The sequence below is a fragment of the Salvelinus namaycush genome, chromosome 20 (genome assembly GCF_016432855.1).
Source record: "Salvelinus namaycush isolate Seneca chromosome 20, SaNama_1.0, whole genome shotgun sequence".
Classification (NCBI taxonomy): domain Eukaryota; kingdom Metazoa; phylum Chordata; class Actinopteri; order Salmoniformes; family Salmonidae; genus Salvelinus; species Salvelinus namaycush.
Window position 1 is genome coordinate 5,849,986 of NC_052326.1, and position 13,535 is coordinate 5,863,520.

At 45.4% G+C, this 13,535-nt stretch overlaps 1 protein-coding gene across 2 annotated transcripts in view; it reads right to left on the reverse strand.

Moving 5' to 3' along the window:
• Window positions 1-5,219: 5,219 nt before the first annotated feature.
• Window positions 5,220-13,535, reverse strand: part of LOC120064988 (protein MTSS 2-like) — a 118,382-nt gene continuing 110,066 nt past the window's right edge. Inside the window, exons 11-14 of one of the 2 annotated variants that reach the window (XM_039015611.1) lie at window positions 12,170-12,295; window positions 10,736-10,868; window positions 9,928-9,954; window positions 5,220-9,036 (exon numbers count right to left, since the gene is read on the reverse strand). In XM_039015611.1, coding sequence (XP_038871539.1) covers window positions 7,907-9,036; window positions 9,928-9,954; window positions 10,736-10,868; window positions 12,170-12,295 — 1,416 coding nt within the window. In that variant the 3' untranslated portion in view covers window positions 5,220-7,906. The remainder of the gene's footprint in view (window positions 9,037-9,927; window positions 9,955-10,735; window positions 10,869-12,169; window positions 12,296-13,535) is intronic. The other variant, XM_039015612.1, reaches the window with a different exon arrangement.

The window sequence follows — 13,535 nt, forward strand, 5'->3', positions numbered from 1 at the left end:
CCAACAAGAGGGGTGTGAACTGTTTGTGTTATGAACATGTGCCCATAGAAATAGATGGGGAGCGCGAGATGTTCCCCAATGCTGTCTGCCACCTGCCCGGTACGGATGAAATCGGGATTCATCCGAAGAGCACACTTCTCCAGCCTGCCAGTGGCCATCGAAGGTGAGCATTTGCACACTGAAGTTGTTTACGACACCGAACTGCAGTCAGGTCAAGACCTTGGTGTGGCCGACGAGAATGCAGATGAGCTTCCCTGAGACGGTTTCTGACAGTTTGTGTAGAAATTCTTCTGTTGTGCAAATCCACAGTTTCATCAGCTGTCCGGGTGACTGGTCTCAGACGATATCGCAGGTGAAGAAGCTGGATGTGGAGGTCCTGGGCTGGCATGATTACACGTGATCTGTGTTTGTGAGGCCAGCTGGATGTACTGCCAAATTCTATAAAATGACGATGAGGCGGCTTATGGTAGAGAAATGAACATTAAATTCTCTAGCAACAGCTCTGGTGGACATTCCTGCAGTCAGCATGCCAATTGTGCTCTCCCTCAAAATTTGAGACATCTGTGGCATTGTGTTGTGTGAAAACTGCACATTTTAGAGTAGCCTTGTATTGTCCCCAGCACAAGGTGCACCTGTGTAATTATCATGCTGTTTAATCAGCTTCTTGATATGTCACACCACATACTTTTTGTGCTTACGGAAATTATATACACTGCTCAAAAAAATAAAGGGAACACTAAAATAACACATCCTAGATCTGAATGAATGAAACATTCTTATTAAATACTTTTCTTTACATAGTTGAATGTGCTGACAACAAAATCACACAAAAATTATCAATGGAAATCAAATTTATCAACCCATGGACGTCTGGATTTGGAGTCACTCTCAAAATTAAAGTGGAAAACCACACTACAGGCTGATCCAACGTTGATGTAATGTCCTTAAAACAAGTCAAAATGAGGCTCAGTAGTGTGTGTGGCCTCCACGTGCCTGTATGACCTCCCTACAACGCCTGGGCATGCTCCTGAAGAGGTGGCGGATGGTCTACTGAAGGATCTCCTCCCAGACCTGGACTAAAGCATCCGCCAACTCCTGGACAGTCTGTGGTGCAACGTGGCGTTGGTGGATGGAGCGAAACATGATGTCCCAGATGTGCTCAATTGGATTCAGGTCTGGGGAACGGGCGGGCCAGTCCATAGCATCAATGTCTTCCTCTTGCAGGAACTGCTGACACACTCCAGCCACATGAGGTCTAGCACTGTCTTGCATTAGGAGGAACCCAGGGCCAACCACACTAGCATATGGTCTCACAAGTGGTCTGAGGATCTCATCTCGGTACCTAATGGCAGTCAGGCTACCTCTGGCGAGCACATGGAGGGCTATGCCACCCCACACCATGACTGACCCACCGCCAAACCGGTCATGCTGGAGGATGTTGCAGGCAGTAGAACGTTCTCCACGGCGTCTCCAGACTCTGTCACGTCTGTCACATGTGCGTGTGAACCTGCTTTCATCTGTGAAGAGCACAGGGCGCCAGTGGCGAATTTGCCAATCTTGGTGTTCTCTGGCAAATGCCAAACGTCCTGCACGGTGTTGGGCTGTAAGCACAACCCTCACCTGTGGACGTCGGGCCCTCATACCACCCTCATGGAGTCTGTTTCTGACCATTTGAGCAAACGCATGCACATTTGTGGCCTGCTGGAGGTCATTTTGCAGGGCTCTGGCAGTGCTCCTCCTAATCCTCCTTGCACAAAGGCGGAGGTAGCGGTCCTGCTGCTGGGTTGTTGCCCTCCTACGGCCTCCTCCACGTCTCCTGATGTACTGGCCTGTCTCCTGGTAGCGCCTCCATGCTCTGGACACTACGCTGACAGACACAGCAAACTTTCTTGCCACAGCTCGCATTGATGTGCCATCCTGGATGAGCTGCACTACCTGAGCCACTTGTGTGGGTTGTAGACTCCGTCTCATGCTACCACTAGAGTGAAAGCACCGCCAGCATTCAAAAGTGACCAAAACATCAGCTAGGAAGCATAGGAACTGAGAAGTGGTCTGTGGTCACCACCTGCAGAACCACTCCTTTATTGGGGGTGTCTTGCTAATTGCCTATAATTTCCACCTTTTGTCTAATCCATTTGCACAACAGCATGTGAAATTTATTGTCAATCAGTGTTGCTTCCTAAGTGGACAGTTTCATTTCACAGAAGTGTGATTGACTTGGAGTTACATTGTGTTGTTTAAGTGTTCCCTTTATTTTTTTGAGCAGTGTATATTTTTTCAGCTTATGAAACATGGAACCAACAATTTGCATGCCGCTTTTAGATTTTTCTTCAGTATATATATATTCATGAATTGGGTGTGGGAATTGATAAACATTTGACATTTACATTTTGATAATTTAGCAGATGCTCTTATCACACGACTTAGCCCATTCTTGCATAATCAATGCTTGGAGTTTGTCAGAATTTGTGGGTTTTTGGTTGTCCACCCGCCTCTTGAGGATTGACCACAAGTTCTCAATGGGATTAAGGTCTGGGGAGTTTCCTGGCCATGGACCCAAAATATAGATGTTTTGTTCCCCAAGCCACTTAGTTATTACTTTTGCCTTATGGCAAGGTGCTCCATCATGCTGGAAAAGGCATTGTTCGTCACCAAACTGTTCCTGGATGGTTGGGAGAAGTTGCTCTCGGAGGATGTGTTGGTACCATTCTTTATTCATGGCTGTGTTCTTAGGCAAAATTGTGAGTAAGCCCACTCCCTTGGCTGAGAAGAAACCCCACACATGAATGGTCTCAGGATGCTTTACTGTTGGCATGACACAGGGCTGATGGTTGCGCTCACCTCGTCTTCTCCGGACAAGCTTTTTTCCGGATACCCCAAACAGTCGGAAACGGGATTCATCAGAGAAAATGACTTTACCCCAGTCCTCAGCAGTCCAATCCCTGTACCTTTTGCAGAATATCAGTCTGTCCCTGATGTTTTTCCTGGAGATAAGTGGCTTCTTTCCTGCCCTTATTGACACCAGGCCACCCCCCAAAAATCTTTGCCTCACTGTGCGTGCAGATGCACTCACACCTGCCTGCTGCCATTCCTGAGCAAGCTCTGTACTGGTGGTGCCCCGATCCCGCAGCTGAATCAACTTTAGGAGACGGTCCTGGCGCTTGCTGGACTTTCTTGGGCGCCTTGAAGCCTTCTTCACAACAATTGAACCGCTCTTCTTGAAGTTCTTGATCTGATAAATAGTTGATTTGGGTGCAATCTTACTGGCAGCAGTATCCTTGCCTGTGAAGCCCTTTTTGTGCAAAGCAATGATGACGGCACGTGTTTCCTTGCAGGTAACCATGGTTGACAGAGGAAGAACAATGATTCCAAGCACCAACCTCCTTTTGAAGCGTCCAGTCTGTTATTCGAACTCAATCAGCATGACAGAGTGATCTCCAGCCTTGTCCTCGTCAACACTCACACCTGTGTTAACGAGAGAATCACTGACATGATGTCAGCTGGTCCTTTTGTGGCAGGGCTGAAATACAGTGGAACTGTTTTTGGGGGGATTTAGTTAATTTGCATGGCAAAGAGGGACTTGGCAATTCATTGCAATTCATCTGATCACTCTTCATAACATTCTGGAGTATATGCAAATTGCCATCATACAAACTGAGGCAGCGGACTGTGAAAATTAATATTTGTGTCATTCTCAAAACTTTTGGCCACGACTGTAGTGAGTAGTGAGTGCATACATTTTTTGTACTGGTCCCATGTGGGAATCAAACCCACAACCCTGGCGTTGCAAGATCCATGCTCCACCAACTGAGCTACACAGTACCAACAGCTCTTAGTCTAGCTACCTAGCTATTTTTTGCTTTAATTTACATTCATGTATCGCATTTCAGAATTATTTCCTTTTACATGCATTACTTTTGTTTGTAGTACTAATGTTGTTCTCGACTTCAGAAGTTTTGCTTAATATTAATAGCACCAAAGTAATTCCATATACTGTGCTAGTTTACATGTTTGCCAATGGTGGTGTGGTGCCCCCCAGTGGCCAGAGTAAGAACACTCATGAGTCATGCAGCCGTGCAATAGCCGTGCAATCCTGCAATAGCTGTGCAATCCCACTCTTATTACCTGCAGTCACTGTGCAGCATCTTCTGCTTAGTCACTATTATTATCTAGAGTGTGTCAGTGTGTGAGAATGTGTGTGTGAGAGCGCAGAAGAGTGAGTCGGTGTGTATGAATCAATGAGTGTGCGACGGGGATGATTCATTACCTTAACCCATTCAATGTATCATTTACTTTAGTACACTTGTTCTCTGCGCTTAATGACAACTCTGAATAAATATTTTCAAATTGTTGGTCTACAATGTCTTTCACACATTTCATGAATCAAGTCCTGTGAATACATGATCAGATCTTAATAAATGTTGGTATATAATGTACATTGTCCAGACCAATATATACCCTGAGTACACCCAACATTAAAAACACCTCCACCCCAGGGATGTTGAAAGTGTTCCACAGAGATGCTGGCCCATGTGGACTCCAATGCTTCCCACAGTTGTGTCAAGTTGGCTGGATGTCCTTTGGGTGGTGGACCATTCTTGATACACACGGGAAACTGTTGAGTGTGAAAAACCCAGCAGCATTGCCCACTCACGCTCTGAATGACACACATACGCAATCCATGTCTCAATTGTCTCAGGACTTAAAAATCCTTCTTTAACCCGTCTCCTCCTCTTCATCTACACTGATTGAAATGGATTTAACAAGTGACATCAATAAGGGATCATTGCTTTCACCTGGTCAGTCTACGTCATTGAAAGAGCAGGTGTTGTTAATGTTTTGTATCCTGTATCTAAAGAAATCCACACACACCCCTAGATCACATGGAGTATAAGCAAATCCAATGGAGACTGGATAGAGTCATTTTATAGCATTTTCCCTCTTTCTCAGATCTTAAACATGTTCACATATTAATTTTTGGTGTATAGATTGTCCGGACCAATATATAAATATAAAAAACAATAACTAAATAAATCCACACTCTCTCTCACACCTAGAGTACTGTATATGCAGTATAAGCAAATCCATTTGATCATTTTTTTTCTCTTTCTCAGATCTTAAGAAAGCCATCACACAGGTTTGTTTACTGTATATACCACTTCTGTAAACAAACAGAAGTTCTTCCACCTTTGAGATAAACAAACAAGCCAATGAGCGCATTTATATTTTAAAACCCACATTTATTTTAATTTAAGGCTTCAGCGTCACTACACAGATGCAATTGTGACACTTAGCAATTTACATTGAACGCTTTTACAATAAGAGATCAACTCCCTTTACAGAACCAGGAGGAGGGTTGGTCAGTTGGAGCTCTATGGGACAGTTTTGGGGGTCAAAGCTTCTAGTCAACACTCACCAAGTCTCAGTCTCTCACACACAATCACACACTGCCGGTGAGTGGCCAACAGTCTGCAGACTATGTCCCAAATGGAACCCTACTCCCGATATAGTGCACTAGTTTTGACCAGGGCCCATAGTAGTGCACCAAATAGGGAATAGGGTGCCATTTGGGACCAAGCCAAGGTCAAAGAAAGGAATTGGAAACTGCTTTTTAGAACAGGATTCTGCCCTTCACTCTTGATGATTGGCAGGGTTTGGAGTGGGACTGTAGCAGTGTCTTAGAACTTAATTTAATCTCCGTAGTCTATATAAACATAATTTGGATAATTTATTTCACTCAAACAAAATAAATCTGAGTTCTTCTAGTGGAACACAAACCTTATCGGATTACATATAATTAACCCAACGGAGAAAGGGAACAGTCAGCTCAGCTGCCCCATAATTTGACTATGCCAGACCTACTTTGGGGTTAGGGAGATATGCACGCTGTACTGTAATTACCATTTGGAACCTTGAACTTAAAAGCTGTGGCTCAAATGTAGTCTGATATTGCTTTAAATTTGCTCGAGTCAGGAGTTGTGTTGTTGTATAAGCCTATCCTGTAACAAAGTCCTCGATTAGAGGCCATTGTAGTTTCTCTGGGAGACGGGGGTTACCCCCGGCAACATGAAGAGGCCAGAGAAGAGGTGGGAGTGCGCACAATGGCTAAACCGGCCAATGGGGTCATTCGATGCGTGGTGTCAGGTAAATGGGCCTCCTACACAAACTGGGAGGGAATGTGAGACAGAGGAGAGAATAACCCAGTCCAGCTGGGTGCGGAGTCCCGTTTAATATTGGGGAAGAGGGATATGCACTTAGCGGAGTCGTCGCTATTATACAGTAGCTTCTGTGGTTTCATCGCCCTCTCTATACAGTACGATTAAGGGGATATTTTTAAGAACGAGTAGCTATGTGTAATGGCTAGAAGGCCCAAAGCTCCCAAAGCTCCATACATTTAAAGTGGTTCAGTTAAGAAAAAGACAATGGTAAACAAATTCTAAATACAATGGCATTTCACTCATTTGTCTTTTATCAAATTATTTCACAACCCCCCCCCCCCCCCCCCCCAAATGCTGTGATTAACAGGGCTCACGAGTGGCGCAGCCGTCTAAGGCACTACATCAGTGCAAGAGATGTCACTACAGACCCTGGTTTGATTCCAGGATGTATCACAACCGGCCGTGATTGGGAGTCCCATAGGGCGGTGCACAACTGGCCCAGTGTGGTCCGGGTGAGGGTTTAGCCGGGGTAGGCTGTCATTGTAAATAAGAATTTGTTCTTAACTGTCCCTAATATGGCCAGTGAGTGCATCATGTGTATGTGCAGTAAGTCCGGGGGAGAGGCGGCAGTGCAGGCTGGGATTGGTATGTCACAATAGCACCATATGTTCATAATAAAAAGAGACGATTTCCCTGAAATAATGCATAAAAAAAAACTTGACCATTAACCAGAACTCCAACCTCAGGAAGGAAGACTTGATAGAGGGAGGATATCTATCACTTATGGGGAACAGGGCGATCAGTTGAAAAATGACCCCACATACATCACTAAATCAATGTGCTTGGCAATGTGAAGAAAGTCTTAAGACGTACATGAGAGCAGGGATTAAGAGCGTTGCAGTCCTCCTTGCCCCCCCACACAATGGTGGCTTTACTATCCAGCTCAAGGTTACAGTACAGTGGTCCTGACCCCTGCTATCAAAAGCCCCACAAAGCCTTTTGTTGACCCTTGGCTCAAACACTGGTACAGTCAACCTCCATCACGAGAAGCCTGTCACCTTCGCCACAAAGGTGAAGTATGTGTGTTGGAAAATAGCAAAGTGAGCTCGAAGCATTTAAAGCCACTGTGGCCCTACACTATATGGAGAGGGATTGAGCTCACTTGATCACATCTTGAATGAGATGCAGACTAGATAGGTATATAGGTCTAGTTATGTGTCTTTAATTTCCTCTAGGGGATCATTCATTACACATCCACTGTTTCAGTCTTTGTCATTGACACGGATAATAATAAAAAATACAATAAAGATTTCCGCATATCACGCTAATATATACATATGTGTGGGTTTTTATTGGTTCCAACCATACAGGTGATAAGACTAATAAGCAAGCAAGGCATTTTTTCCCCCTCAACAATATATAAACATAAGACTTATCATTTATGCACTCAAATTCTTGTATATATAGCCAACACGTATCCTTGTACAGTATGTATAAAAATCTTAAATTACAGAGCGATAAAGAGGCTGCATTCACCTACGAGTCCCTCTGAGGGATATCATAACAATCTGTTTAAAACACAGTGCTACTGGACATTTGATTGGAGAGAGGGAAACCTTGACCGAGACAAAACGCCCAAAAAGGCAACACCCTTTATTTTCTAAGGAGAAATGTAATCAAAACGGGGCTAAAAGGAAAGCGAGAACCGTAAAACAAAACGATGACAACCTACACTGGTAGGGAAGGGCTCATTTGAAATGGTTGGGCAGGAGGATGAAGGGGGCAGAGCGGTCATTGGTCAGGGTCCGACGCAGTTTCACTCCCCGGATCATGGTGACCATGTGACCTCCACCACCCGAGGGCTCATCTGCGTCCTGGGTGTCTGGGGCGGCAGGGGGCTGCTGGGGGGGAGGGCAGTGGCCGCTTTCCACCAGCTGGTTGGCAGTCCCAGACGCGTTGTACTGTTGTGGGAGATGAGACTGCCGCTGAAACTGTTGCTGCTGTTGTTGTAGGAGCTGCTGTTGCTGCAGCTGCTTTTGATATTGGAGCTTCTGCTGTTGCGGTTGTTGTGTCTGCTGGTACTGCTGTTGTTGCATCTGCTGCTGTTGTAACTGTTGCTGTAGTTGTTGTTGTTGCTGGAACTGTTGCTGTAGTTGAAATTGCTGTTGCGTCTGGGCTGCTGGTTGCAACTGCTGTGTCTGGGGTGGCTGGAACTGCTGCTGCTGCTGGTTGTACTGTAGGTGCTGATGCTGGTACTGCTTCTGCTGCTGCTGGTGCAGGGCATACTGCTGCTGCTTGCTCAGCTGGTACAGCTGCTCTGAGCTGCCCATGGGCACTGGCGCCTGGCCCGGGATCAGAGAGTAGTAGGGCGACGTGGATGATGAGTGGTGCGAGGGCATGGCGCTCAGGCTCTGGGTGGAAGTGCACAGACTGTGCTTGTCGAGGACCAACTCGTGGTCCACCGTTCTGCTCATGCCAATCACGCCCTTCCCCACACTGCTCTCTGGAGGCCCCACGTTCTCGTCGCTCCCGCTCTTCCCCCCTCCACCACCGTTACCTCCACCTCCACCTCCGCCCAAGGCTTTGAAGGGAACCTGGGGGGTGCAGATAGGGATAGGTACGCCGCCACTGATGGTGCCACGGCGGTAGGTGGGCTTGGATGAGGGCTTGCGGCGGATGGTGGCAGTGTGCGTCTGGCGCAGGCCCAGCGGCTCGGGCTCAGCGAGCAGGCTGACGGTCGAGGCGGGCCGCTTGCTCTGGAACATCTTGCGGTACTGCAGGCTGAGGTCGCTGTTGCGAGGGATGGTGGAGGACTTGTCGAAGTCGGGCGGGCTGCGGTGCAACTCCTCGCCCCCGTGCAGGGAGATGTAGTCGTAGTCTGGTGGGTGGAGGAGGGGGGAGAGAGGGATGGGGTGAGGAGGGACAAGAGTAAGTCTGTGGTTACTTAGAGCTGAGGAACACAACAAATGTCTTTCCTAACTGAAATAAAACATGGTAGGAAAGCAGAAGCTTTGCCTGTGGTGGAAAATCTGACATGATACATTCCGTTAAAACCAAAAGCAAGAACGTTCCGTGGCACAAAGTTTCTCTATAATAAAGTTTTTCTTTTTAGTATGTCAGACTGCATTGAATACTTGGTGTATTCGGTGAGAATCAGACATGGAAAACGTATCAGAGAACCCCAGAAACTCTAAGACTCCAGATTTGCCTCAAACATAATAACCTAATTATGTCTGTGTCCCAAATGGCACTCTATTTAACCGGGCTCTAGTCAAAAGTAGGGCACTATGTAGGGAATAGGGTGACATTTGGTACACAGGCTGTGTCTCAATGCTGAATCACTGCTCAGTTGAGAAAAAAAACAACAGACTTATCTGAGGAGGAAGAAATGATTAGGGTGTGTGTGTTAATGGAGTGAGTCAGCACGGAGCGGAGACCTGTTATCAGCTGATGATGGTAAACACGCAAATACCTGCCGGTTGCACAAACGAAGACAAAGGAGCGTGTGCTTGTATACCCAATCACTCACACACGCACTCAATTGATCTCAGAATAACGCAAGAATCTGCTCATCCGATTACACAAAGGTTCTCACACCCACACAACAAACACTCGGCGCTAATGCTCTCCTTTTACTAGCAAAAAGGCCATTGATGTGATGGCGAATTCACACAGCACAGATGTCACACTAAATCCCTGTGAATGGTCTCTAGTTTGACTTGAGGATCAGAGAGGGGAAAATCTAAACAGTAATGGATAAGAAACCTACCATAAAGAGGAGGTTCTTTCTTTACAGCTGAAAAAGAATATAGGATTGCGTTTAACTCTTATACAAATAAAAAAAGAGCACATTTTCTTTGATCTAAACATGATGTAGAATGGGGTGGTGCTTCAAAGTGACAGTCCAGCACCATAATGCTTTGGGAAGGACCAAACTGGAGTAGAACAACATTCTCACGTCGCAGGCTGATATGCTATGTATGGCTTTTCATCTCGGCATACAGGCTTTTGATCCGACAAACAGGTGGGGTGTGTGGTGATGTGTGGAGAGAGGTCAAATTCAGACCTGGTTTTTAGGTAGCACTGCAGACAAAAGCACATTATCCTACCACAGGCTACTTGCACAAACTGGTGTTGTGATAAAGCTGTTGAAACAGGCATATGGATTGCGCAGAAGTGTAGACGTCATTCTGTTGTGGTAGTGAAATGACTGATGGATGCATGCCACATACTGCAAGACAATCACAGATGTACAGACACAGACAGACAGACAAGGAAGATACAAGCAAACAGACCCAAAAGCACAACACACAACCAATAAGACAAGCATGCTGTATAAGATCCCTGACACAGAGACCCACTAAAGAACAGAGCTGGCTGAGCCAGAGACAGAGACGTAGCCAGACAAGCAGACAGTGCTGTGACCATGGGGGGATAGTAGGTTTGCGTCCCAAATGGCATCCTTCCCTACAGTGCCTGGTCAAAGGTAGTGCACTAGGTAGCTAATAGGGTGACAATTTGGTCGCATCCTAGGAGTGGTGTGGCGGGGGGGTTGGTAAGTGATAGTCACTACTAACCGTGGGAGGGAATGGTGTCCTCGGAACAGGAGGGCGTGGTGGTCTGCGTGCTGTAGCCACTAGAGCAGTGGAGGGAGTCGCGACTGGTGTGGGGGGCCTCCGAGTTGAGCCCTACGCCCAGGGTCAGGGCCAGCTATGAGAGGGAGTGTAATGGAGTGCGGAAGGGAGGGAGGGATAGTGAGGAAGGGAGAGAATTGGAGAGCGTGAGGGGAAGATGGGAGGAAAGGAAGGAGGGAGAGATATTTGAGATTTTTTTGTTGTTGAGGTGTACAACGGAAGAGGATCCTTCCTCAACATCTTGGCCTCTGCTGCCCCCGTCAGCTGAACACTAAGAATACACCCTGAAATAGCTCTCGAACTATACTGAACAAAAATATAAATACAACATGCAAGAATTTAAATGATTTTACTGAGTTACAGTTCATAGAAGGAAATAAGTCAATTGAAATAAATGAATTAGGCCCTAATTTATGGATTTCACATGACTGGGCAGTGGCGCAGCCATAGGTGGGCCTGGAAGGGCATAGGCCCACCCACTGGGGAGCCAGGCCCAGCCAATCAGCTGGATGTGGAGGTACTGGGCTGGCGTGGTTACACATGGTCTGCGGTTGTGAGGCCGGTTGTGAGTACTGCCAAATTCTATAAAATGACTTGAGGCGGCTTATGGTAAAGAAATTAACATTCCATTCTCTGGCAACAGCTCTGGTGGACATTCCTGCAGTCAGCATGCCAATTGCACTCTCCCTCAAAACTTGAGACCTCTGTGGCATTGTGTTGTGTGATAAAACTGCACATTTTAGAGTGGCCTTTTATTGTCCCCAGCACAAGGTGACAATAACATTGACATGCCACACCTGTCAGGTGGATGGATTATCTTGGAAAAGAAGAAATGCTCCCTAACAGGGATGTACATTTCTGGGATCTTTTATTTCAGCTCATGAAACATGGTACCAACACTTTACATACTGCGTTTATATTTTTGTTCAGTATAGATTCAAGAAAATGTAACATGATAGTAAAAACCGGTACATGCAATTATGCTGTTACCACTTATTTAAGCTCTAACAATTTTGTGTTTTCTTTCAAGTCAGTTAAGAACAAATTCTTATTTACAATGACGGCCTACTAAATGTTACTGCCTATATTTAATGTTATATAAGTTTTTGCTATATATTTAGCCTGGAGTAATGCCTATGTAATGCAAAGTGTTGCCATCATTTCCTTGTGGAAATATTTCTTAAGTTATCGTACAATCAATTAATTATTAATGGATTACAAAAAGGTTGGTTTGTTTGTCAATGATTCAGAAACGGTGGAACATACTGCAGCGGGGCTTATTTGAATTAATCATTGACCACATATCAAAGTACAAACTGATAAGCATTCTGTGTGTGTGTGTCAGTATATGTGTGTCAGTTTGTGTGTATGTGCTACCTTTCCGGATGTGGACATGGTGCGTGCTCTCTCTCCGTGCTGTGTGTAGGAGTTGTGTGGAGGGGGCTTGGCCATGCCATTCTCTGTGCCCGGTCCGATCTGCCCCGACCACGGCCTGCTCAACTCCTGAAACAAACACTAACAATATCACATTGTGCCACAGATGATATATTCTATACATATTCTATATATTGATAGATACACCATTAAGTACAGACACATTCTATAATCACTGTTGGACAATTAGATACAGACACTGTTCCACGGTATACCGAAAGTAGTGTACTTTTTCAAAACTAGAACATTTTAGTTACTTTCGGTATGTCTGTGAAATGCGTCTGACAGATCAAGTCTATCAGAGCAGCCGATGTCCCCTATAGCGCAGTGCACCATGCCTGCTCCACTTAGCCTGCACTGGGAGTCTGGGCTGCATCATGTTAGCTCCCCAACTCATGCTGCACAGAAGTTAACACACATGAATAATGTGAACACGGAAGGTAGAAATACAGGCTAGAACGCTTTACAATGCAATAAGATAAGGGTAGCTTCCAGCTTTGGCGAACGTTAACTTTCCTTGCTAGCTATTCCAAGATGGCAGACTGAACACAGCAGTGCAGATTGCCTCGAGATAAACACGTAATATTCAATATCTGTAAATTAGGCTATAGATATTAGCACTTCATATACTCGTGGGTAATAACATTCAATCTGGATAACAAAACAAAGCATAAGGCTTGAGAAATGTATCGACAAATATTACAAAAACAAGCAACACTCAAACAAGACAGAGAGTAAAAAAGGGGAATCAATCTCCAAAAGAAAAAGCGACTCCGACGGATAAAGACGATTTATGCTTTTCCACCACCGGGACTGGTAAGGGTGGAAAGCGATCTGTTAAATGACAAACTGGGCATACTTGAATTAGTCAGTAAGGATATAAAGAAGTTGAAGGCGAGCCTCGAGATGAGTGACGAAAAAGCTGCGACAATGGAGAAATAAACAAACAAGCTAAAAAAGGATAGTCAATAAGATTGAACCGGACATTAGTGAACTTAAAAAGGAGAACATCTTTCTGAGAGAAGCGTTACTTGACATACAGACTAGATCTATGAGAGAAAATATAGTACTGTTATTCAAGAAAGAGAAGGTCCTGAAAGAGTAGTGAAGGAATTCTTTCTTCAAATCCCACTCGATGCTGTCGATATAATCCGACTCGAACGTGTACACCGTTTCGGACAGAGATATGAGCGCCCAAATTCTGTACCCAATCTTCAAGGAGAATAGATTAAAAGGGAAGCGTGTAGCTCTCGTAAATCGATAAACTGTATATTGACAACCAAATGTTCCCGAGACACAAAGACCACTC